General features: G+C 36.7%; 2 protein-coding genes across 4 annotated transcripts in view; both read left to right on the top strand.

Moving 5' to 3' along the window:
* Positions 1-7482: 7482 nt before the first annotated feature.
* Positions 7483-18987, top strand: sppl2a (signal peptide peptidase like 2A). 3 transcript variants are annotated; one of them, XM_030128935.1, is made up of 17 exons: positions 7483-7681; positions 8583-8693; positions 9088-9270; positions 10199-10288; positions 10825-10958; positions 11103-11254; positions 11369-11465; positions 11782-11883; positions 12726-12807; positions 12996-13070; positions 13370-13426; positions 13840-13893; positions 14803-14902; positions 15084-15164; positions 16456-16616; positions 17489-17522; positions 18251-18987. In XM_030128935.1, exons 1-17 carry the CDS (start codon positions 7628-7630, stop codon positions 18289-18291), a joined length of 1608 nt encoding a protein of 535 aa, XP_029984795.1. In that variant the 5' UTR covers positions 7483-7627; the 3' UTR covers positions 18292-18987. The 3 variants fall into 3 exon arrangements, with proteins under 3 accessions (XP_029984795.1, XP_029984810.1, XP_029984803.1); XM_030128950.1 differs by lacking the exon at positions 13840-13893; XM_030128943.1 differs by lacking the exon at positions 17489-17522.
* A 776-nt stretch (positions 18988-19763) lies between these two features.
* trpm7 (transient receptor potential cation channel, subfamily M, member 7) overlaps positions 19764-26219 on the top strand; it is a 54556-nt gene continuing 48100 nt past the window's right edge. The window contains exon 1 of the mRNA XM_030163529.1: positions 19764-19939. Coding sequence (XP_030019389.1) covers positions 19937-19939 — 3 coding nt within the window. The 5' untranslated portion in view covers positions 19764-19936. The remainder of the gene's footprint in view (positions 19940-26219) is intronic.

The raw sequence follows: 26219 nt of genomic DNA, 5'->3' as shown, positions 1-26219 counted from the left end.
GAGATGACACAAGAAGTCATCCGTAAACATAGCGACAAACATAAATATCACACTGATTTACAGATATATTCATTATTATTCTATATTACCCCTCTATCCTGTACTAAATTCTAAAATGATTCAGTTTTCCTGCTGTGTCCACACCTACCACACTATGTTTCCTTTAAAACTTTTCTTCTTCACTTGTTGTAACATCTGTCAATATCCATTTTTTTGTTCATGTGACTCTAGTTGTGGAAAAAGGTCTTTCCATTGCAGTTTTGCAAGATATACCATTTTTGCAATGCCCAAAAAACACCTCTTGCCAGCATAAAAACTTTTATTTAAAAAAATGACAGTTTGGGCAAAATTATCGTTTTTTATTGGGCAAATTTTTATGCGTAAGTTATATTTGCGTAATTTGAGGGTCAATGGAAAAGACCCTTGAGTGCCAATGTCTTCTGTGTAATTTTTGGACTGCAAATTCATTCTTAGGGCTGGATTATACTCTTTGGAGGGTCAGTTTTGGACCACGGGCCGTATATTTGCCACCTCTTACATTATATATCACTGCGTATAATTTGTCCTGTGTTTGCTTTAAAGATGTAGCTCTAATGTGTTGTAGTAAGTGGTAACATTTTCTGTTGTGGGATTTAAATAATTTTTAATCAGAAAAATATAAAAAGTAACAATCCTGTAAAGTGGTTATTATAATATTGCATTCATTAAAAGATGAAGTAGCAGCCATAAGTTAAGGTTTCCATGCTTCTGAGTACTTACCCAGTGTTTTCTCTGAGTTTGTAAAAGCTTATGGCTGAAATTCTCTCTTACCCATAATTTTCCTCTACTATTGCCATGGAGAAGTTAGTGGGGGAAGATGAAGATAATCACAGCCATAAATTCCAAATGCTTTGAAAACCACTACACCTGCTGACAGATTATTACCACATGACCTCCACCTTCAGCCTCACAGATGTTCAGATGAAAAACCAGGACTTTTCTGTGGTGGAAATGAATGTGTGTCAGTGTCACCTGCATTTGAATCAGTTCTGTAAATAATATGTTTGAGTTGTATTTTTGTATCCTGTTAGTGAGGGCATTAGCGTCTGCAGCAACAAGTGTAACAGAAATTCAGATTCAGACTACTTTATTGGCTTCATTGGCAAAATCTTTATCTGTGGTGGTGCATAAGATTATAAGATGTTTGAAAATGCATGTCATAGGTGTAAGAATCAAGAGGAGGTTACTTTGAGTGACATAATAAGAAGGCCACCTTTATTGTTAAATGATATTAAAACCACAGTAAGTACCATATTTGAGTCATTTTACATACAGATAGTAGGAGAACTGTCCCAGAATATGCATCTCTAGCTGAGCAAATAAAATTACTTTGTATTAAAGTAACTAAATCTAAAACAGTTAATGCTGTAAAACAGACAGACATCATAGAGTTTACCGGTTCCACTTAGAGCCTTATTCATGGGTATAACAAAAGGAACAACATATGCCATCTGCTAGGAATCATGTTCTAAAGCCTCAACAGTGTAAAGCAATAAATCATGCACCTTTGAAATATACACTTCTGAATTCAACAAGAAGCAAATTAAATTGCAGAAGAAAAGGCTAAAGCTAGGAAGTGACTGTGTGACTCCTGAAAGCCTGAAATCTTTGTATTTTCAGAGCCTTTGGTTCAGTTTGAATAGACCAGAGATTGTAATCAAAAACACATCTGTCACTGCGTTCATGTATTTTAAAAGAAATGTGAAATTTCACAGTGAGGAAGCACTAAAATATGTGTCAGAAAAACATCCACCTTGAATGTCTTTTAGTTTTAGTAAATGGATTAAAAAGCCTTAACAACAAATTCTTGAAGGGCATGAAAACATACAGCATAGACTTCACTTTCTGCATCTCATCACAAGGTTTTCATTAGTGTTGCCATGGATATGATCTGCAAAACTGTCACCACTCAAATGAACAATTTGGCTATTTAAAGATAAGGAACACAATGAGGTAATGAGGTATTTCTTTTGTTTCTGTAAGGTGAGCATGCAGGTGATTGTTTTGCGTAATAACCTTGGTGGTGCCTTTGTACCTATGAGCGTTGGATGAATATCGGTGATTACAATATAAATTGAATGTTGTTTGGACTCATTGTTTCTGCTTCCATTATTGTCATTTGCTATGAAATGACTGTTTTCAAAGAACAAGGTTTGATAAGCTCAGTACTCATCTTTCCATAACAATGAGCATCTGGATGTGCGGACAATTAAGCTTTAAAAAGTAAGATACAGGTTTGATGTCATGTAGAAATAGTTCCTCTCTTTATATCAAAGAGAAATGGGAAAAGGAGCTTGGGGAAGCAATAACTGAAGAGGAATGGTCTACCATGTGTGAAACGCAGTGCACATCCACTAACTCCAGGACGTGGAAAGAGTTCAATTGGAAAAATTTGATCTGATATTTTATTACTCCTAAAATCAGGAGGGGAGTGGCAACAATCCAGCAACCATGCTGGAGATCATGCAGATTCATGGATGTAGACCATATGCATACACTATCAATCATAAGTTTGGACTCACCTGGTTTTTCTTTATTTTCATGACTATTTACATTGTAGATTCTCATTGAAGGCATCAAAACTAAAAATGAACACATATGGAATTATGTAGTTAAAAAAAAGTGTGGCATAACTCAAAAGCATGTTTTATATTTTAGATTCTTCAAAATAGCCACATTTTCCTTTTATTACTGCTTTACACATTCTTGGCATTCTCTTGATGAGCTTCATGAGGAAGTCACCTGAAATGTTTTCCAACAGTCTTGAAGGAAGGTGAGTCCAAACTTTCGACTGGTAGTGTATATTTTGGACTTGCCAAAAGATAAAACCGTATTGGGACAAAATATGGGAGACCTTAAAAAAAATAATAGGATATGAAATGCCCAGTACCTAATTAAAATATTGTTATCTGCAAGTAAAAAGTCCATCACAAGATTGTGGTACAAACTAACGCCGACCATGGACCAGTGGGCGTGCACTGTGGAGGAGATCTATGTTATGGAGAGACGGACACACAAATCTATGTTATGGAGAGCCTGACACACAAACTGAGACTGCAAGCGTCACAATTTGATAACAAGTGCGAAAAATGGACAAATTATAGAAGGCAGGAAGAGGACACCACCACCATTTCTTCTACTACCGGACATCAAGGACATGATGATTCATCACAAGGTTGAATACTCAACAATGTATATGTGTTTCACCTTTCCACTGTAATAGTTCAAGAAAACTTTAATTTAAAAAAAGTTAAAAAAAAAAAAAAAAAAAAAAGTTACTGTATATTTAAAGAGAAGATTTAAAGATACTTTATATTTGTCAGAGCCAAAGGCTGAAAGCAGAGGGATTGTTGGACTGACATTAGCAAAGAGACCAGAGACAATTTTGTGTCAGTTTTAAATTGTTGAAACTTGTATTGTTGGCCTGAAAACCAATTTATCCATTTTTAACTAATTAAAGATGAATACTTACTGATTTACCAAACAGTGATAAAGTCATACATGTTTTCATTCAATCCCTCCCTTAAATTTGACCTTGGTTAAACTGCCTCTAATTTGATAGCTTTTACATCCTCAAAATTTTACACAATCTAAAATATGATCATGAAATATTTATGGAAATACTCTTTTTTTGTCTTTCAAAATGTGTGGCTGCATCAGACAGACCATCAAATGTCATTTTATTTTGTTTGTTTATTGTTAACAAGAAAAACTAACAAAACTGAATTTTTGACTGTTCCAACATGTCACATTTAAAACTTTTTTCCACCACTGTAGATTTGTAAAGCATGTTTTTTGATTAACAACTTTACCTGGTGCTGCTTCATATCCTAGTTTGACATATACATACTGTCTGTAGATAGTTGTGAATACCAATATTTGACATATCTTTCTGGACATATAAATGACACATTTCCTCTGCAAGTAATCCTATACATTACCATGCAACATTTCCGTCAAATATTTCCTAAAATTAGTTGACATAGCTGTACAGCAAACCAATAAACTGACCAACCTGAAAACCATTTCAAACCACTGAATTATTTTTATTTGCATCACTGGCTGCAGAAAAGGACATTAGTATGTGAATCATTTCAGGATACTGTAGGCTTGTAGTGTTATTTCTGCATTCGCATGGCTTGTTTTTCATACAGTGACCGACTGTCACCCCTGTAATGTATGACTAATGCTATTCATCCATTCATGATGATAAGCAACTAATGATGAATATAAATAAGTTTCATGTTTTTGTGTGCTGTCACTCCTATAGGAATATCACTAATTAGCTAATAGCCAGACTGTCCACTTGTCCATGATACAATCAGATGCTCTGTTAGTCTGTTATTTCAAATTCATCAGTTTCAGAATAGTGCCTTTTCCATGTGACGCTTAAAATAGTAACTGTAACCTTCATTAGCATCCAAAGACAGATGGACAATTACCTCAAGTGCATATTAATTTGACAACTTCTGGCAGTGGCTAAATGTTACCATAGTAACTTGACATGGAAATACTATATGTACAGCGTCATATATGAGTTTGTAACAGATTTATTCCTTATGCATGAAAGTCACTTTTCTTCACTCTTGAACACAAGACTTTATGAAGCAGTGAACTGCACAGTGAAGGGACAGTACACCCAGAGAAAACTGTATTCATACTTGGTCAAAAAGTAAAAACAACATTTTATAAATAAAATAGACTAAAATGAACTTTAATGTAATTTGAGTCAGTTTGAGTTTAACTGTATAGTCTCAAACACCCTCCGTCTTCTGACGCTCGTTCAAATTAGTCATTTGGATTATTAAGTAAATATGAACCAATTTCTGAAGAAGAAAAATCTAACTTTATAAAACTGACCAGATGTCAGTAATAAAATAGTAAATTAACATTATTGAAGAATCATTGATTGATTGATTGAAGTATTTATTTTGAATATGAATGTCAAAAAAGAAGAAAAATAAACAAACAAACAAAACAATTAATATAAGACATAAAATACATATTTGAAAAGGACTGAGAAATATAACTCATAAACTCCCACTCCTTCTCCTTACATAATTAATAACAATAATAAGATTCCTAGTCTAAACATATCTATAATCTAATACCTGATACTTATTATTAAATAATTTTGTTTCTGACTTTATATTATATTATGAAGAAATATAATATAATTTACATATACCCATAATACAATAACACATATAATGTATACATACGTACACAGATATAAACATATGCATATACATACTCACATACCACATACTTGTACATCCTTATAACACCCAGTGATACCCAACACCTCCCTCATCCCTGTACCTCTTAAAAATTGTGTCTTTGTACCTGATTTTAAATTGTTTCATGCTCGGACATTGCTTTAACTCTATATTGAATCTCTTCCACAGTCCATAACAATACAATCAAAAACTACAGCAGAAGACAGTAACGTTATTGGTTGGAACTATAAACATTCCACTTGTGCAACTTTGCAATTACATTCTTATTTGTAATTTCAATGGTGCTAGTGAATTTGACATAGAGATGACATGAGATATAATTTGTAAGATGGGTTCAAAGTGAAAGAGAATAAGGGAAATAATAGGATATTCGAGTAAGTGTCTCTGAGTCTTGTTTACAGAATATTCTCAGTATCTAAATATTTTGAACAATATAGGCTGGTGGTATATCTGTTGTGTACATTTTTAATACGCAATTCCTTGAACTTATCACTAATACAATAAAAGACAAAAGTAATGTCCAGGGTTTATTCCAATGTAAGTGTGAAAATATGCCATTCCAAAGAGCTTTTATTTTCAGTGTTTTGTTATTGACAGTTTCCAGTGTATGAACCCTCAAACCTAAACATCCACCATTTGACCAAAAGCATCTACTGATCTAAAGTGTTTAATACTTGTTGAACCACTAATGTTATCAATATTCTCTGAATAGATGTAAATATTTGAGGTAACGTGCAGTTTCTGAGCTTTGATCCATTTGGACGTTCAGTGGCTCCATAGTGAATGTGGAAACACCATCCCATTCTACAAAATTGATTCACCAATAATGTAATTTGACAAATGATAGTGTTGCATGTATTTGTATTTGTATGTATTTTGGTGAAAAGTCACTTTGATATGATAACCTTTGAATTTACTGTAGGGAAATACCAGATTTTCGCTGGAAAAATGCTAAACGCAGAGGGTAATATTTTAATCCATGGTGGTAACTCACTTAAGAAACGTTAAATGTAGAGAGAAATTCATCTAGAAGTCGTCCCAAAATTAGTCATTTGCCTTTAAAGGAGTGATATTTTGCTTTTTTTAAAATGGAATTATGCATTTTAAAACATTTCCCTGTGGTCTACGTAAACTGTAAATATTATGTTTGAGTCTGAATTCTTCATTAATTCAACTCCACAGGTCCATCTTCAACCCTATTTCTGAGTAATGACACCAGAAATGTCCTTTTGAGCGCTGGCCCTTTAAATGCAAATGAGCCACTTCAAACCCCACCCCCTCTAGGTTGTTGGCTGTGCTGCTCTGTCCCGTTCAACCAACAACTGAACATTTTAGGAAATCGGCTCTAAATTTGGACATATTTTCAGTATGGACTACAACCACTGCTGCTGACAAACAATTATGGCATAATCAGAGAAACCTTCTTCTTCTTCTTTATTTTTTAACGGCGGCTGCAAACATTATTTGTGCATTTCCGCCACCCTCCAGATGTGATTCACCTCTCATGGCTTATAGACTATAATAATACAAATTAAATGTAAAAAAAAAAAAAAAAAAAAAAAAAGAAGAAATAAATAAAAATTAAGAATTAACTTCTTTATATTCCATTGCTAATCTTTGTTGAGTTTAAATACTCTAACAGATACTTACTGACTTCATCTCCTGATGATTTGCTAAGAATATCTTTTATTTTGAAAGTTTCCCCTATGTCCTCTATTTTCCTCTTCATGTTATTTCTTGCCCTTTTATATTTTTTGCATTTCATAATCACATACTCTGCAGTCTCTGGAACATTACATCTATCACAGTTCTGGAGAAAAGTTCGTTGGAGGTCTTTTTTTTTTTTTTTTTTTTTTTTTTTTTTCTTTATTTTTTATATCATTTTTTTATAACATTTTTTTTGTTGGAAGTCTTGACCTCATATGTGCAAATGTCGTGACGTGATTACTTATAGACGTAATAAATTAAGCAGGATTTAAAACAGGTTGTAGAAATCCACTTGATTTTTGCCAAAATAAAATAAAGATAGATTTGCAGTATCTGGGGGGTTCAAATTCAAACTTTTTGAACTATTATGGCCCCTAAATACATAAATAAATGTACCAAAGACTAATAAAAGTGGGTTTAGCCAAATCTGAGCCCTTTAAGGGTTAACGGTAACTATGACGTTGCTGTGAAACCAGTGTGTCATGTGACATGGGCCAATACAGGAAGTAGCGGCGTGTAACGAACCGAACAACTGTAATGAAGACATCAGAAACATAGCCACAAAAAAGTGTCCTTGTGCCACGCAGAAATAAATTAACGTTAATGCTGCCAAACTTGGAGAAAACCTGTATGGTACGAAAATGGAAAAGGCTGTCAGCATTGTCATATTGTCCGTCGTTTTCTTGGCGTCGCAGGTAAGTTAATGTACGATGAAGAAGTGAAACTGGACTGGATGGGTTCATGTTAGCTAATGACGGTGGGGCCTGACATCTCCGACAACCATATTAGCTCAGCCGTGTGACCACTGGCAACTGTTTACACCCGCAGTTTTTCCGCTTGTCTAAATCCTATGTTTGTCTCTATAATGGACACATCTCCCATGTTGTTCAATGGGTAAAAAAATAAATAATCACCGGTGTCAGTAAGCGATTGTTAGCTAGTTGTTTCTGTTTGTGCTGTTAGCGTTAGCCTGAAGGAACTTTGTTTTTCCAGTACGTATATAGCTTGATAACAAAAATATACTAATTGTTGTATGTTATGTAGAAATCAAGACGTAACCAAAGTGCATTAAAATACACGTCAGTCGTAAGACATTTAAAATGGAACACTGCAGTAGAGGTAATGGAAAATGAAGGGTTGGTGGGATTCCCCTACACTTCTCATATTCAGTTTCTAGTACACAGCACTGTAACATAGTGTCATTTTGGCAGATTTAAGATGTGATAACTTGACATTAAGCTGGAAAAAATCAATATCTACAGACAGCTTGATGATGGCTGAAAAATACTTTCATGATCTTTTATGGATTTTATAACCTGTGCATATATTTTGTATAACCTATATCTTGTTCTGATTTTATTGTTGCTTGCCTTTTTTTGCACCATGTGGAGCGCAGTGACAATAAAGATGTATCTTATCTTTACAGATCTGTGTATATTATATGCATTGTTTCACAGCAATTTCTCTTTACTGGTTTAGCTGGTACAGCACGTTACTGTAATGAATGTGATACTATCCTTTATGAGTTCCTGATTTGTATGAGCAGGTAAGCTATTATTTGTTTGACAGTTGACACGTATTTATCTTTTCATACAGATAAACTGCCAGGAGGCGATCTTGCACATGTCAAATGGCAGTACAGAGAGGGAGTACTGTATTGTCTACAATCAGTCCTGGACTCCCTTGGCACAGACACTTGATGCTGCTGTAAGTTTTTGAAACCTTTGCAGACATTATCCCATTGTAAATGATCAATATTAAACCAGAAGGGTGTCTTTGAACCATTATGCATGTTTCCTTTTCATTATTAATATTTTCACTGTTAGTAGTAAAACAGAAAAAGTGTTTGGTTGTCAAAAATAGACAGCTAATGCTATGGTGAAGGTTTATTATAAAGTATTTCAGCCAGTCCATTTAAGTTGGTGACTGATGATGTGCAGTAAATAAATATTGACAGGAAAGTAATAATCGGAATTTGTAATGCCCTGAGATTATATTTATTGGCTGTTGTAACAAATCAGAACTGTGACCTTTAATATTATTCTCAGAGCTGTATTTGTTGTCCTCATTGTCACTTATCGGGTCGTTTCCACTTTTCCAGGTGCAGTACCCTTTGGTTGATTTGACCTACACTCTGCTGTGTAACACCTCAGGTGTCACTCCAGACACAGTTCGAGGAAAAGCCGTGGTGGTGATGAGAGGGGAGTGTAACTTCAGCCAGAAAGCACTGATTGCTCAGGGCCTTGGAGCTACATCTTTGCTCATTGCCAGCAACTTATCTCTGGTAGGGCATTTACATTAGTCTTCATTGTTATGAGTTCAGCATGACCTTTGAAGCATCTGTATGTTTTCTCTTATCACTTAGTCCCTGTTACGTTCTGTTTTTGCTTTGCCCAATCACAACAGTTTCTATATCCATCAATCGGTATCAAAAAAAAAACCATGTAACATCTTAGACGTACATGCAAAAGTGAATCAGATTAAAAACAGGAAGGACAGCACCGCGGGTGAGAATATGGGGATTCCCGTCTAATATGTTTTTATGTGTCATCATTTTTCATCATTTGTCTGTCAGCAATTCTAATGCCTATAAGTTGTTGATCGATACTGGTGGATACTAACATTTACATTTTGGGCATTTTTGTTTGTTAAAGGTAAAGTGTATAGTATTTTTTGATTTGTGCTTATAAACAGAACTGCTCAAACTGGGCTCTTCCACTCAGGAAATTGTTAAGAGAGAGCAAGTAGGGTATCAAGAAAACAATCAGTGAAAAAATTAAACATTACTTCCTGTTTCCGACACAGCAATTTTATGAAAAAGAAAGAGCAGAACTCCCATAATTTGATTCTAATTTACTACACAAATGCAGTATGTTGTCAAGGTCTAGCGCCACAAAAATATTCACCTCAAATAATTGTTTAAAAAACGATTGTTGTTTGTGCCAAGTGATAAAATGCATAAAAGGAAACTGTTGGGAGTCATGAATCTCCATGACGCTAATGTGATCCCTGTGGGAGGTATCTTGTTGCCTTGGCAGGGGTTGCACACTTTTGAGTGGTTTGTATGTTATTTACTGATGCCCAATTACTTTTTTGTTTAACAATTTAGCATACATTTCATGTCAGAAGTCATCCTGTAAATAAGGTGTGGAATTTTCCAGTAAGCCTGACACTCTGATTTTATGGGTCTTTGCTCTGTTCTGAATTTTTAGGTCACTCCATCAGCCAATGAGTCTGAATATGCAAAAGTCAAAATTCCCCTGGCTCTCATGCGGTTCAGGGACTTTGTGGAAGCAAAGAAGGTTGGACAGTTTTTTTTAATGACTTTATTTTTTCTGATGCTCTAGATTTTGCTTTTGTGAAACTTAAGACTGAGGAGAATGTTAAAGACATATTACAGCTCATTTTAGTTTTATAATAAAAATTGCCTCTATCACATCAGAAGGGTCCGAACTGTACACAAATGGTTAGTTTGTAACAGTTTACTTACTCAGTACAAAATAGTTTGGTTTGAATCAAAATGTGACTACAATATTGAATGTCCTTTTACCTTGACTGGATCATTTTGCCCTCCTGTTGTTAGGGTGAGCAACCAAAATTGAGCCAAGTTTAAGGGCATTTCATACTTGTTATTTGATGAAATGTAATAAAAAGTAGATTTGAGTCAGTTCTTCCTCTCATTAGTTAGATCCATGTCAAATCCTTCAAGTACCCATTTTTTCATGGTTTGAGTCCATCGTCTTGCATTTTCTTTCACCATTAGAATGGTGCACTGAACAGAATGAATGATATAAAAATTTGCCAATCATTTTTCTTTTGTATTTCTGTATGTCTTCAGGTATTCCATGGTGACATGCAGGTGAAGCTGTACGCTCCACCACAATCAAAACTTGACCCCAGCATCGCAGTCATGCTTCTAATTTCCATTGTCACAGTGGCCTTGGGTGGCTATTGGAGTGGGGCATGTGAGAGGTGTGGCATTAGCCTAAAGCTCATATTTCTAACAAATTTATATTCATCATATTAGGCATATTTTATGTTGTCCTGATTTTTAATAGACACTGATTTAAAATGGCATGTAGTGGAACAAGCAAAAATATCTTCTGTTCGTTGCAGAGACCGTTTGAAAGCTGGTGCAGCAGGGGGAGGAGGTGCAGAAAAAACAGACAGCGGAGAGCTTTTCTTGTATTCTCCTCTTAAAGTGGTCATCTTTGTGGCTCTGATGTGTGGGATGCTGGTTCTCATGTACTACTTCTACAACGTCCTCGGTGAGTGTGAAGGGCTCCATCATGAATTTTAGAATAGAGTTGTAGAAGTCTCAGTGTAGGATAATAATTCCTGGTTTTCTGGTGTGTTGATTCGATTTGTTTTTATTTTCCCAGTGTACATCATTATTGCTATATTCTGCCTGGCATCTGCCTCAGCGCTGTTTAGCTGTCTAGATGCAATCATGGAAAAATTGGGCTGTGGCACAGTGAGGTATGACTGATTTATTTTTTTTTTTTCAAAGATTGTTTAAAACTGTAAAATAATAAACAGACTTCAGTCAGAAGTGTCTGAGTGTTAACACTGCATAGTGCTAAGATCTGAAGGCCTTACTTGTGTTTCTTGTGAACTTCTCTATGAATACTAGAACTCTTCATACATATGAGACAGACACTGTGGTCACAGTCGAAAGATGTAAAAATGAGTCATGTTTGTCCTAACTCACCATGTCTATGTCTGAATTGTCCTGTGGCATGCAAGCCTAAACTACCAAAGGCATTTGTTTATTTTATTATCTGTGTTTTTGTAGCTTTTCCATCCGAAATTGGAACTTTTCAGTGAGGTCTATTATTCTGGCAGCTGTGTGCATCACCATAGCAGTGTTGTGGGGAGTCTACAGAAATGAAGACAGGTAATGTCTGCTCATATGTGAATGCCAGTCCACCTACCTGGCATGTAAGACAATAAAAGTTCATGAAATCACAGTTTCTCAAAGACGTGAAAGCACACAAACTCAATGCAAATTAAAAGAGGTTGCCTCATTAATTCAGACGTTGTAACGAAAACCTATTGGTATGCTAAATTTAAGTGTAAATATTTGGGCTGATATTGTCACTGCATTTATGAAGACTTGGGCACTGTTTGTTGACTAGTATTTTGACAAGGTGTTATTACTGTATGTAGTAGATGCAAAGGAACATCTTTTGTTTGTTATATCCTCAGCTAGAGCTTGACCACAAGCACATAATACCAAACAATGTGTAGGTAAGGTTTTGGTTCATGTTTTCCAGCCCAATTTTGTGTTCCTTTCTTTGTCATCAATGAGCCAGAGATAGAAAAAAACAGCAAAATGCTTTTTTAAAATTTGTTATTTTACACACATTGTTTCTAATACATTTATTGAATTATACCCTTAGTACCTTGAAAGCCCAAAAGACATACAAACCATTAAATGATGCAAAATCTCAACATTTTCTTATCCATACTTTTAAACATTGTGTTATATTATGAAGCTAAACTGCTTCTAAGCATGCAATTAAATCAGAAGGAAACTACTTTTTTTTCTTCTTTGTGTCCTATTTTAGAAATCTAACAGTTAAATGTTTTGCTATTGTAACAGAAAGATTAAAAACACCAAAAACATATTTTTTAACCAATAATTGCAAGACCAGTAATTCAAACTGTGATGACAGGAACTGTCCTTTTTTATGAATATTAAATTATGTCACTGTCTGTGAATGTATGTCTGTGTAGATGGATCTGGATCCTGCAGGACCTCCTTGGCATTGCATTCTGCCTCAATTTCATGAAAACTATTTCACTTTCCAATTTCAAGGTAAATCTCTGCAGCCTGTCCTTTGACACTCACGCTTTTGCAATTTTGTACTTGGTGTAATCATATATGTCTACCAGGTTGTTATAATAACTTAAGTCTGCCAGTAGTATGATATGAAATAGCCTACTGCTCCAGACCAGAGCAGTTATGATAATGATAAGCCATTTTTCATTTTCATTTTTCCACAGATTTGTGTGATTCTTCTTAGCCTCCTTCTTGTGTATGATGTCTTCTTTGTTTTTATCACTCCTTTCTTCACCAAGGTATGAGAGTCATTGCACAGCATCATCAAAAATACTACTGAATAAGATAATTAATATTCAGATTATTTGAATTTCGGCCTTATTCAGTTGGCATTTCTATTATATTCAAGTAGCAGATTGCAGAAAGTATGAACACTGATTTACAGAAAGGTTTGTTTTATGAAAAATAATTAGCAGCACATGTAAGCATTCACATAACTATACAGTCACTGAACAGGAGAGGTTTTAGCTGCTCTGGTGAGGCAGTGGTTTTGTGAACAGTTGGGCTGAGTCCATAATCTGTCCTGGTTTTCCAACAGAATGGTGTTAGCATCATGGTGCAGGTTGCTCTGGGCCCAGATGCATCTGGAGAGAAGGTAAGACTCTTTACATTTTGGACTACCTTAAAGGAGAACTCCACCAAATTGTCCTTCTGGGATTTTATTATTTTATTGCATTAACCATCTAGAGATATAATATGCAAAGAACATCACTGGTCATCATCTCAGGAGCTGTATCTTTGTAAAGTTAAATCGTTTTCTTTATTCAAACACTGAAAATTGAGTGCATGAATAAATACTTTGGTGGGGTAACCTGTTGGGAGTTTTCTCCTGCATGCCGTGTCAAACAACAGCTTGTTTTTAAGCTCAGTTTGGTGGAATTCCCTCACGTTTGTATTGGCTTCTGTAACATCCTGGCTGATTGGTACTGCTTGTTTATTTATTCCTGAGGGAAACAGTAGATGGAATGACTAACATTGTGCACTGGGGTTTGGTGGGCTTTGTCGTAGACACAAGGTAACATGGTGGAGGTCCCTGCTGAACCCCAGGCTCCCTCAGAGAAAGTAAGGCTCGTGTTGTTACTATGAAGCTCAATATTTAATGTTATATACTTTCATGATGATAAAATTTCATGATTCTTCTACTTTGTTGTTGAGGTTCATGACATAGTGAGTTTTATGTACTTTATGTATACGCGGTACCCATATTCTGCTTGTTGTGGTCCTGGTCATGTGTGTCTGTGTCTGCAATGCATCCTTAAGAAGGCAGAGACAGGCTTTTCTCTGCCCTTCTCACAAAGGTGAAATTGTGAACTAAGGGAAAAAAATACACTCAAACTCTCACATGATGATCAGGTGAGGGATACTTAAGCAGTTCTGCTCAGTATCTAAGTGTAAGAGCAATTTATCCATGTTAATCACTGTAAGGACTCATTTGGTAATCTTGTGGGTTCTGCTTTTTGTTTGTTTGATTTAAGATTCCTGTCTTTACATCCTGCTGAAAGCATGAAATTTGCATTAATAATATGATTTCCCCCACTTTGCAGTTAGTGGTAGCCGTAGAGTTCAGTGAGGAATGTTAAGCCGTTAAAGGAAGTTGAAACAATGTGCTCTAAAGTTTGTTTCTGCAGTCGAGTACATATTTGTGGACCTCTACTCTAACTATATTATCTTTAAATAACAGGCCCATATGTACTATTAAACATTTTCAGTATGCCATTGTGTTGTTCGTGGGTTGCTCATTATTATTTGTGTAACTAGCATTTTGTTGTAGATCTCACTTCTGAAGAGTAGAAGTAGCTTAGAGGGAATAAATATCTCTCTAAATGTGCATCCAACAAAAAAAACAAGACTTCACAACTGTTAAGAGATGTGATTTGAACTACAGCATATTTACTCAAATTCACTGAAAGCAGATTTGTTTGCATTTGTTTGTTTGCTTTCTTTAAGCATCAAAAATGTTTCTTTCCTCAGCTACCGGTGGTGATGCGTGTCCCGCGGTTCTCAAGCTGGGCTCAGAACCTGTGTGGGATGCAGTTCTCCATTTTGGGTTATGGAGATATCATTGTTCCAGGTGAGTTTACAGTGCACTAGAGGTGCCCATTTTATAGGTTTTTCTGTTTACCTTATACTTCCTTATTGTCTAATTAAATGTCTGTCACCAGTTGTGTTGAAGCTACATGACGTCAGAACTGAAACAGGACATGAAAAACACAGTTGTATAGTGATGAGTCTCTGTTATCATGTGTTCACAGGTCTCCTGGTGGCCTACTGCAGTAGATTTGATGTGTGGGTAAACAGCCGCAAGAAGATCTACTTTGTCAGCTGCTGCATAGGTAAACAGTAAGATACACTGTTGGCCATAAAGGTGGAATAATTTTTTCAGACACATTCCTCCTTTTATTTCTCTTTCTACAGTTCGGTAATCATCTTTGACAGATGCAATGGTTACAAGCTGAGTCCCAGTTACACTTTATCTATCAAGAATAAATCACACTGTCACAATCCTTTCATGGGATTTTATTCCAACTTTGTGGGCAACAGTGAATTTCAGATACATAAGGTGTACATCCCAATCCAGTATCCAGTTCACAGGATCTAGAGTTTTTCCTACGATGTACAGTGTCATCATTTCCTTGTCCCATGCTGTAAACACCCCTGTGTCTACACACATTCCTGTATTGTGCAAGAGTCTGTACAGCGTAGATGTAAACAGATCTCAAGTCATTCATCATAAAACCTTTGCTCAGGCTTGCAGCTGTCAGATTGTTTATTAATGGGATGGTTATGTGAATATCAATAGTTTTTACTGAACTTGAATGGAATAAGAATCTGTTTATATTTTCAAAACTTTGTAAACAAACAACATATATTTAATTGTAATATATTTTTTAAAAAAAATACCACATTTTTTAAAGTACATTTTGTGTGCAAAATATAAACTGGAAAAGTGCCCTCTTTCATTGATAAGAAAAATAAATAAATTGGTCATTAATTAATAAATTAATCTTTCATCAACAAAAAATAACTACTTAGCTACTCAAACTCATTTTGAATAATATAAAATAGAAATGTTCCTAAAATGCTACCAAAGCTTAAACAAGATGACTGACAATAAAATTATTATATGAATGTATTTATAGTGTTTTATATTTCACCATTAATTCTCATTATTTGTTTTGTATTCGGTACATGATGACTTATTTATGTATTTTCCCAAAAAATTTCAAGTATCCCCTAAGCTTCTTCCAAGTACCCCAGGGGGTATGCATACCCTACTTTGGGAACCCCTGTTATGCTATATTGTTTTTTTTTATTTATTTATTTATTTATTTATTTATTTGCAATATATTAATTCACTTGGTAGTATGCAAATGTGTGGAATGTCATTTCCATACCTGATACACCCCTAAGGATAGAAATTCCCTGGTTTGTAGGTGCATTCACCCAGCATTTTGTTAGAGGACCTTGAATCCATCTTATGTTTCTGTCTATGCTTTATATTTACCTCAGGATTTCTACTTCAATCAAGTTGTGGTTTTCTTATTGTCCATTGCAAGCAAAGTCGCAAGGAAAATCAAAGTTGACATCTAAATTTTAATCTCTCTGTCTCCTTATTGCTCACAGCTTATCTGCTAGGAATGATAACAACATTCGCTGTCATGCTGCTGTCTGGGATGGGCCAGCCGGCTCTTCTTTACCTGGTGCCTTTCACCCTCATAACGTCTGCTGTGGTGGCAGGGTGCAGAGGAGAGATGAGGCAGTTCTGGGCAGGAACGACCTATGAGGTGAGACTAGGAGAGAACTAAACGCAATTCCCAACAGGTTTGGCTTGGAGCGTTGCATAACAGCTGCCTCAGTGCTTTCAGTTTGGCTTCTGTGTATTTCAAGTGAAGCTTTCTTCTCTTGTACTTGACATAAGCTTGCCATGACAAGTTTATGAAATTCAAGTGAAGACAGTGCTATTGCTCAGTTTTCACCCAAAATACCCAGTAGTGGGATTAAAAATGTCTTAAACACTCAGATGTACTCCTGGTGTTGTAAAGTTTACATCAGTATTTCAGCAAACAACATATGGTGTTAAGCCGCAACAAATGTCTAATAAAATATGTATATGGGGTATTTACATCACAGATGGCATGGAGAATATTAATAGGATCATAAAGTCAAGTACCAGGTTGTTTAAATAGCAGTTTATGTTGTGAAAATCAAAATGGTGGTTAGTTGTGGTGATAGACTCATTGTAATGCATGCATTGAATTGGTTCCACTCTCATATTTTATGATTCCTCATACGTTCTAGGAACTCACTGCTGACAATTACTGCTTGTGTAGTAAGGTGTGTGAAAACAATTGTTGTGGATTTGTGCAGCAGTTCTTTTGAACACACTGAGGTGAATGTCTCTTTGATGTTTTATCTGAAGTTTCAAGTACTTACAACTTTACATACTAATTTACCTACTGGCCTGGCATAACCTGAAAGGGTTGCTAAGCAGGTTGGAAGTTCCCGGAAACCAGAACCTAGTATTTGTGGAATGTTTCATTAAAAAAAAAAAAGATGAAATGGATATGCAAAATATACTTCAGTATGTAAGAGAGTGAAAGACAGAGGTAAAGAGCAGGAAAGATATATAATTCTTACCTGACTCTATCTTCACCAGGTCTTGGACTCATCCAGGGAACCTTTGTTACCAGGTGTGCTTCCCTTCGAGCCGGACCCCCCTCATGCCGTTTTACAGTGTTGCTCACTTCTGTGCCTTATCTTTTCACCAGCTTCTTTTATCCCCTTTTCTTTTTCTTTTTGACATTTAACTCCTGATTTCCAGGGTCAGAGTTGCTCACAGATGCAACAGATGATATGCACTATAATCCAAATAAACCTAGGTTTGGATTGGACACTTTGTCCAACTGAAAACACACTTGTGATTTTGCGAGGTTGTGGTTCTAATTGACTGACCACTAGGTGTCTCTAGCCAATAAAAAATCATCTTGTGATGCCATAACCCTTTTGTGTGACTGTCAAAGCCATGGCCCTGGAATACCATTAACTTCATTTCTTTATTTCTGCAGTTTGTTTATTCCTTTTCTGCTTTCTTCACACCTCCATCCAACCAGTGGGAATTAATACTCACTCCATTCTTCATGCAGTTTCCAACATGTTAATGTTGCCCTCTGCATGCTGTTGCTTGCAGTTAACCCGGGAGAGATGTGGCATGGATTTCTGATTGTGTTATTTTGTTGGTTGTTTTTTTTTTGTTGTTGTTGGTTGTGTAGAATGTACTGCTTGCTCACTATTGCATATGCAGTACACTTTCCAAATTTAATATCACTTAAACAATTGTCTTACCTTAGTTATTATGATTCAGTGAGTTGTAATACCAACTCCAAAAGGTATTCATATTTGTCCTTTTTTTTTTACACAGAGGGAAGAACTGACCACTGTGTAGATGGAGACAAGTGCTGAAGATGGACCCAACTGTGCTCATGTGTTTTTTACAGTTTAATAGCAGATTTGCAAAGCAAGGGAACATGTTGATGATGATGTTCAGATTCTTAAAAACCAGTATGGGGTTATTATGACTGACTGGATGCTAATAAATGCTGTGTAAGTGAAACTGAGATGTTTTAAGTAACTCAAAGGCTTGTTTGTGCCTGGGAGATCTTTCAAATTCATGTTCAGAAAGCAGTAATGACATTGCCTCTACTTCATGCCTTGATGAAAATGAAGGCGCATTTGACAAAATGAGGAAGCACTTTATTATTTAGCTTAACAGTTGTTTCATCAGAGGTGGGGTTTTAAATTACAATACTTGTAGCAACAAAATAATTCACTTTTGATAACTGTTTCTGGGGTTTCTGTGTAATCTGTTTGTATGATGTGATTTATCTTAATGCCTTATATTAAATGAACAAGTTCTATTTAATGCTTGTGTGCATTTCTTGACTTGCACACAGATGTCAAAGCAACCATTACTGACTTTGTGAAGAGGCATAAAACAAGGTTTGAAATGATGTTTGTTAGGTTTTACGGCTTTTGAGGTGACTAGACATGGGGGAGTGCCAAGCATTAACCCATAAATTCTGATAATGAAGTTAGGCATTTATTTAATCAATGTTTTTCCTCCGCATTTGATTTCTGTTAATAAAATAATCAACAAGATCTGTGTGAGCTTACCTACAATGTTGTAAGTCATCACAAGGACCCTCAATACCACAGACTGTATGATGATGGATCAGAGTAACATAGTATATAACTGGAATATCACATAAAATGTTGCAGACAGTTAAGGGCTCATTTTATTTTAACTGTTGTGTGCACTGTGTAATGGAGTAAATCATAATGCACACACACACACATATATGTACACCTTATATATATTTTATTGTAAATTTACTAGCTGCACAGGACGTACAGAGAAGTGAGTTACTGTTTCTCTCACCTCTCAAAAAAAGTTTGAAGTCGTGTAAGTGGTGCAGAAGAATCTTTTATTAATCTTTTAATACCAGCAATGTGACTTAAAATTACTTTCTATAAACTAAAAGTTTCCCAGAATATTTGCTTGCATCCATCATTGAATATGAAATAAAATACAAAATAATCCTTATCAGTTGCCTCTATTTCATCACTAAACTATCTAGTAAGGGTTGATTAGATTAAAGATGCAACTAACATCCTTCAGTCTCAGTGTTTGGAGGACTGAGCATGTTTCTCTTGAAATCGCTGTGTGTTTGAGGGTCTTAAAAGGTATTCTGAGATTTTGCAAGTGTGACACAGTCAACCAGGTCATACGAGTCGGACCGGGTCACGGGGATCAGACCATCTTTTCTTTTCTCCCCTCCGTTTGTGTTTTTAGGAACTAAAACAAAGCGCACATGTGGCCGTGGCTCCGCCCCCCACGTGACCCGGTGCAGGCTGACTCAGCCGGCTCGTCATACAGCGTCAGTTTGGAGTCGCACAATTATGAAAAAGCAACCTTCCGTTGGAGCTGCAGCCGAAGCGGATCTCTCTAACGTCCACCGGGCTTTCCTTCCAAGGCTAACCGAGAGCACCGCCGATAGATGGATAAAAGCCACGACACAGCTCTTCCTGAGTCTCAACGGTGAAGAGAATGGTATGTGATCCTCCGTGGGCTGTCCGTGTCTACCTCTGCTTTTACACTCGTGTCAAAGTGGCGCTGAGGATCGTCGTGACTGATAAGGGGGCTTTGAGTGGCAGGTCCCCCCATGCATGCTGTCTGTCGGGGACCCAGCCGAGGTACGGGTGGCGTTTGTTTGGTTTTGTTGACTGTCAGGCTGTTCAGTTCAGACCGTATGTCTCGGGTGTAAGTGGTAAAGTGCGCAGAGTGACACAGTGTCTAGCAAGAAAACCCCCAAATTACACACGGGCGTAAGGTTAGCAGGCTAAATAGCTAGCTCGCTAACGCTAAATGCTAGGTACTCAACCTAAGCTAGCGTAACTAGCTTCGGGAACTGGCTGGTATTAGCAGTGACAGACAGCACAAACAGAGGCTGTGTTCAGCAGATAGTCCTCTAGATAATGAATAGAAGGAAGAGTCCAGTTCAGGACAGCTGGCACTTCTGTAAGACACATTTGTGCCAGATGTCGAGACAACACACGCTGTCATTGCCAGTAACAAGTCAATGCCACCTTGAGTGTCTGCCAAGTCCGCTTTAACTGGCGGATTTTTTTCCCTCCAGCTTCTTTGAGAAAGTAAAATAAGTCTGAAATGGTGTATTTATAATGTACAGATTAATGACAGTTTTGTGTCTGTATGGAGGGCTACACTGTCTAGGCCTGCCGCAGACATGCTTGAATATTGATCTTGATATTAGACAGTAACGTGTCATGTTAGTGTATGCATGAATTCTGCTTTTGTAAGTGTCGATACTTGTAGACGGTGAGTGAAGAGAGAAGAAGACATGTTGCCAAGGGTGTGAGTCAGATTTGACCACACGGGGTTGTTAGTACACAGTGTGCTTGAGCTGGGTGAAACTGACGACAGTGCATGAGTATGAGGGGTTTTGTGTTAAAAGGGTGGTACTGAATAACATCACTTATCATGGTACATGTACTTTTATATGAAATACTGATATGGGTTGTCATTAATACAGAAAAAGTTGAAATGACCTCATGGAAGTATTATTTTATCTATTTCAAATTAACTTCTAGCATTGCCTGCATTGGCCTGATACTATATATTCCTCTCATCCATGTCATGTGGATGCAGCCCTACTCCCAAAGGCCTGTCTTCTGCATTTGCAGAACTGTCTTATTTCCAACAGTGTTGGCCTGAGGTGATCACATGCTGCAGCTTACTCCTTCATGAGGGACGCTGCTGTTCTGCTGTTCTGAGCAGTCTTGAACAGTCCTGAGCAGTCCTGTAGAGCTGAGGGTTGCAGGATCACCAATAACAGCACTATGTGAAGTAATGAGGGTTCATCAGAGTTGTTAGTAGGGCTGAAATAACATGCAAAAAAATCATGTGGCAAATATTTTGTCACATCAACAATAAATTTAGTGGGAGTGTTAATTATTTGCATACTGTGCAAATGAGAAAAATATGTCAATGAATATGTGTTTGCTGGGGTCTGTACCAAACATGTATGTATCTGTTGTATCTGGAGTGTGTCTGTTACCATCTTGGCACATTTTATAACCCGTCCCCACTGAGAATTTAACAGCCTTCCTATTAATTGTTCAGTTGTCAGTATTTGCTCTATACTAACTCTAAAGAATGTGTCTTAAAAAGCCTGCATTTAAGACCACATGATTCGGTCATGTTGCTATTAACATGGACAGTATTGTAAATTAAGTCAAAGTAAGTATACATATCACTGTTGATTTTTATATCCTGTTTTCTAACTGGAACGTGCAAATTTAAACTAGTATGAAAAATCTAACAAAACAATGTTGGGATTATCATTTTGCATCTTCTCCATCCTGCATCTCTCTGCTCAGTGTCATAATATCACCACACACACACTGGATATTCTAAATTGCAGCCTTTTGTGATTATGTAATAGCACAGGCTGACAATATGATTAAATTTGCAGCTCTATTAACTTTCATAATAGAGCTGTATTTTGCAGATCAGTTTATTATGTAATTGTAACAGGTTTAAGTGGTCATCAGCTGAAGCCGTAGTTCTGTGTGAGGTGGTTAAAGGTGGTCTTGCGTCACTATGCTGTGCCCCAGAATAAACTCCTAACATGAATGTGTGTATCTGCTTGCGTGCTGAGTAACTGTGCTATGCTTTTCTGAGCTCCTGTTATCTCACGCGCCAATCTACTTGTTCTGCAAGAGTTTTTCCAGTGCTTTTCAACTGGGTTTTCAGAGAAATTGGTCACAGTCTCAGCATGTTTTTTTTTTTGTTTTTTTTTTATGAATGGAGCTCTCCCTGTAGTTCTTACACAGCTGATCTCCCCTTGTGCTCTTATTCATTTTTTCAGAGGCGTAGCTCCTGGACAGTGTCTGCTTCCATGCATGCACACTGAGAGTCAGAGACCACTGGAGAAAACAGTAACTATGTCAAACTAGATTATCTCATATTGAAGATACTCTCTAATATTGATGTGACAGGACACTAAGATAAGGATTGCCCAACACATCAGGAAGTAAATCTAGAAGGTGCTGATAGAAGAAGCTAAGGAGTGAGGCCTTTAACTTTTTTTTATATCTTTCTAGAGAGTTGCACATACTGCCTGGAGATCTCATGAAAAATATAGTTAAAGACTCATAAGGAAGTGAACATTTCAGCCCTCAACGAATGAAGTTTATTTAGGTAGGATTAGGGGATGTGGGTGAAACTCCAACTCTATTGCTTCAAGTTAAAGAGCAGACCTGGGAAAAAAGGTAAAATAACTTGTATAAGTAAATATTGACATCAGTCAAGTACATTTTTAGCCCACTTGCCCAACTAGCCACGTAAAGAAAAACATGAACTCTGAACCCAGATGCTCCTAGTCCATCGTCTTGGGATTTAATCAGAAGTTAAACAGTAGCAGCAACCAGACCCAGTCTATGCTGATATTTACTAAACTAAGGCTGTTTAATCTCAGTATTTGTTGGCTCACATAACCATAAGTGCCAGATGTTGAGAAAGAAGACATCACATGCTTTACATTAGTAGGTTATACATCTGCTTGGAGGTAGGATTCAGGGTGGTATGACAGCATTACATCAGTGCATGCTGTGCAGCCTTCAGAGCTGTGTCCAGGGGGCACAAGTGTGAGAACCATCACACTTGAGTCTCATGACTATATTAATTGAGTACAGTTTTGTGTGCAGCCCACCAGGAATCTTATCTTAAAGCTCTGGTGAACTCTTTCTCTACATTACAAGTAATAGTAAGAATGCTACAAGGCTGGTGAATCAATGAGGCCTGTCTCTTACAATGTCTCTGCTTAACATGTGATTGAGTCTCTGACGAGGCTGCTTCACAAATGCAGGGATTTTTTTTAGCATGCTACTCCATGGCCAGATTTCAGCAGAATATTTTACACAAATCAAAGTACATTAAATATTTCATTTATTTAGGTAAAATGGTCCATATTAGTGCAGGGAGAAAAGAGGACATGCTGGGTTTTCATGTAAGGAATTTTAGAGGCTGTTTCTACCTAGAGATAGCCAGATGAAAATAAATGTTTGGGCTGAGCAGCTTTTTTTTTTTTTTTTTTTTTTTTTTTTTTTTAATTTACTGATATTTCACAGTTTACATTTCTGGATGGCATTATCTGTGAAATTAAATATTTATTTTTGTTTGGGTTAAACTTTAGCTGTGGTTGCTAGAAACAAGAACCTTCTTCTTTTGACTTGACTTATTGTAAATATTCACACTTTTACTTAGTGGCCTAAATCCAGCAGTCCCTTCCATCAAACCCTGCTCTTTATATTGTTGCAAGGAAGTAGGCCTGTCACAATTATTACATCATTTCCTGATTGCTTTTATTCTAATTAATCATAATCTAAAACTAAACTGTATAAACAGTCAGATGAAACTGACACAATGACACATTTTATCATAATTTCACATTGTGTTCCATAGTTTGGATGGCTTTCTTTTAATAACATTATATTGTTGATTTTTACTGCTTGTTTTGTTATTAGTATGACAGCGCAGTTTGGTGTCAGAATCATATAGCAATTATTTGTGCAGTTTCCAATAGTGATTTGAGTCCACTTGCTTAGTTATCAAGGAAGATGAACAGATTACACATTTAGAAATGTATATTTTTTCACCTCAAACCTGGAAACTTAAACTAGTATGAAATAAATTACAGAAACATTTGCATGTCTTTCCCAGCACTAGAACTGGGCAGTATGGCCAAAAAATAATTGTTTTCTGGATACATAAACAGAGGATGAAACATGATAACAAGCTAAATGCCATGACTGGAGAAACACATTCATAATTAATATTACACAAAGCAAACAGGTTGCATTTTGAATTTTTCATGTCCAAGAAAGATTTCCAGAGGAGTAATCTTAATTTTGCCATTCAGACATTTTTTTGTTATGATTTTCATAAAGCAAAACCTTGACTGATTTAGTTAAATTATATAGAAGAAGAAGAATATTTATTTGTTACTATACATTTTACATGTGGACATGCACCACACACTGAAACTGACCCTCTGCTTTTAACCCATCATTAGCTGAACATGCAGGAACACACCATGCACACTGCAGACTGGGAGCAGTGCTGTAGTGCCAGGCACCCGGGGAGCAAATGGGGGTTTAAGTGCCTTGCTCAAGGGCACATCAACCAACAGTTTTTCTGTTGTTCTGAGGAATCAAACTGACAACCCTTTGATCAATATATTGCCCTGCACTACACAGTACCTCTCTCTGCTCATAGCTCATGTGTGCATTAGACTAATCTAAATACTTCAGTTTAGACGTTTTTAATTTGTGATCTTTTAAAGATTATATAATTACACAGATGTATAATGATATTGTGATTACAATTGCTATTCATTTCATATGCAGCTGAATTATTGGCAATCAGGCCAAGCATATGAGAATTAACCACTACTTAGAGGTCTGCTGACCTTTGTGTTTGAATCAAATGTGAAAAATCATTAATCATTAATACTTTTATTAGTCCCTATTTGATCATCAGCTTCTTGGATCTGTGTCATCAGTCATATTTTTAACTGTGTGTTTTTATTACATTTTGTACTTTGTCTGCAGTACTCCTACGATGTTGTTTAATTCCAAGAGGAACAGTGGCAAGGAATTAAGGTTAGGACACAGGAAAAAAAAACTCATGACAAGAGGCTCGGCTCACTGTTCCGTGGAAGATGCCCCAGTTCTCTGCCCATGTTCATACCTGCAGCCACATAGCAGTGAATTCATTGCACTTGTTCTTTTAAGATCCTGTCATTCTTCTTTAATACAGTCTGTATCAGGATGTTGAGGCAACTGCGTACACTTGCTGTTCCATTTGAGTTATTTTTTTTTCAGCAATTCACCTTTATTTCTTTTAACAGATTTAGATCAGATTTATTTCTACCTCTGTTGGAACAGGAACGGACTGGAAAAGGCTCGGGTATTTTATACCAATTCCTCAAAGTACATAGAAAAAAATAAAACTGTAGAAGTATTTTTTCCTTTCATTCAGCTCATCTGTGAGAAGCACTCCTATTTGTCTCATGCTCTCACTAAAGCGCTGACCCCGTTGCCACCGCTCGTTTCTAATGTGTGATAGAATTGTGAAGCCAGATGTTATCTCGCCCTGTATTACGTCAGACAGAGCTACAGGAATGATAGGTTGACCAGCCAGTCTTGTTGCATTGTCGAGGGAGGAAGAGCTCAGTTGGAAAGGTTTGTGGGGTCAGAGTGTTTCTGTGTATGTATATTGATGAGTATAAGATTAAAAGACAATATGATCTTCTTACAGTCACTTTCTCTTTGGTAAACACAGGTTGGTGCAGGACATTACGACCAAACAAAACACACACGTGATTACCCATAAACAACACCCCCAGTATCTGACTCTGTTGAACCGAGAGATGGTAAGGTGCTGTAGTATATTTCCTACAGGAACAGAGTAATCATAAAACTCTGAGAAAGAAGGCAGGGAGGAAGAGGGAGGGAGCGAGGAAGTGGGAGAGTGTTTTTGGCAGGGGCTCTAAAGCACTCCAGTCTTTTGTTGCCTGACATTCTCAGGTACCATGGTTACAGGTTAGCAGAACACAGCCCCGCTTTATCTGCCTCATTAACACTTTGTTAGATTATGTCTGATCGAAATGACATGAGCATTTCATTGAAGGCATTCCTCCACAGCACACCTCCATGACCTCTGCACTGGACGTATCACATCTGTCATTAGTTCAGGTGGTAATGCAGCACTACAGACCAAATAAAAGGTGCGTGATGTGAACATATGT

This window comes from Sphaeramia orbicularis, chromosome 3, assembly GCF_902148855.1.
Source record: "Sphaeramia orbicularis chromosome 3, fSphaOr1.1, whole genome shotgun sequence".
NCBI classification, from domain to species: domain Eukaryota; kingdom Metazoa; phylum Chordata; class Actinopteri; order Kurtiformes; family Apogonidae; genus Sphaeramia; species Sphaeramia orbicularis.
The sequence above is the reverse complement of the archived record's forward strand: the minus strand, read 5'-3'. Positions and strand labels throughout refer to the sequence as shown.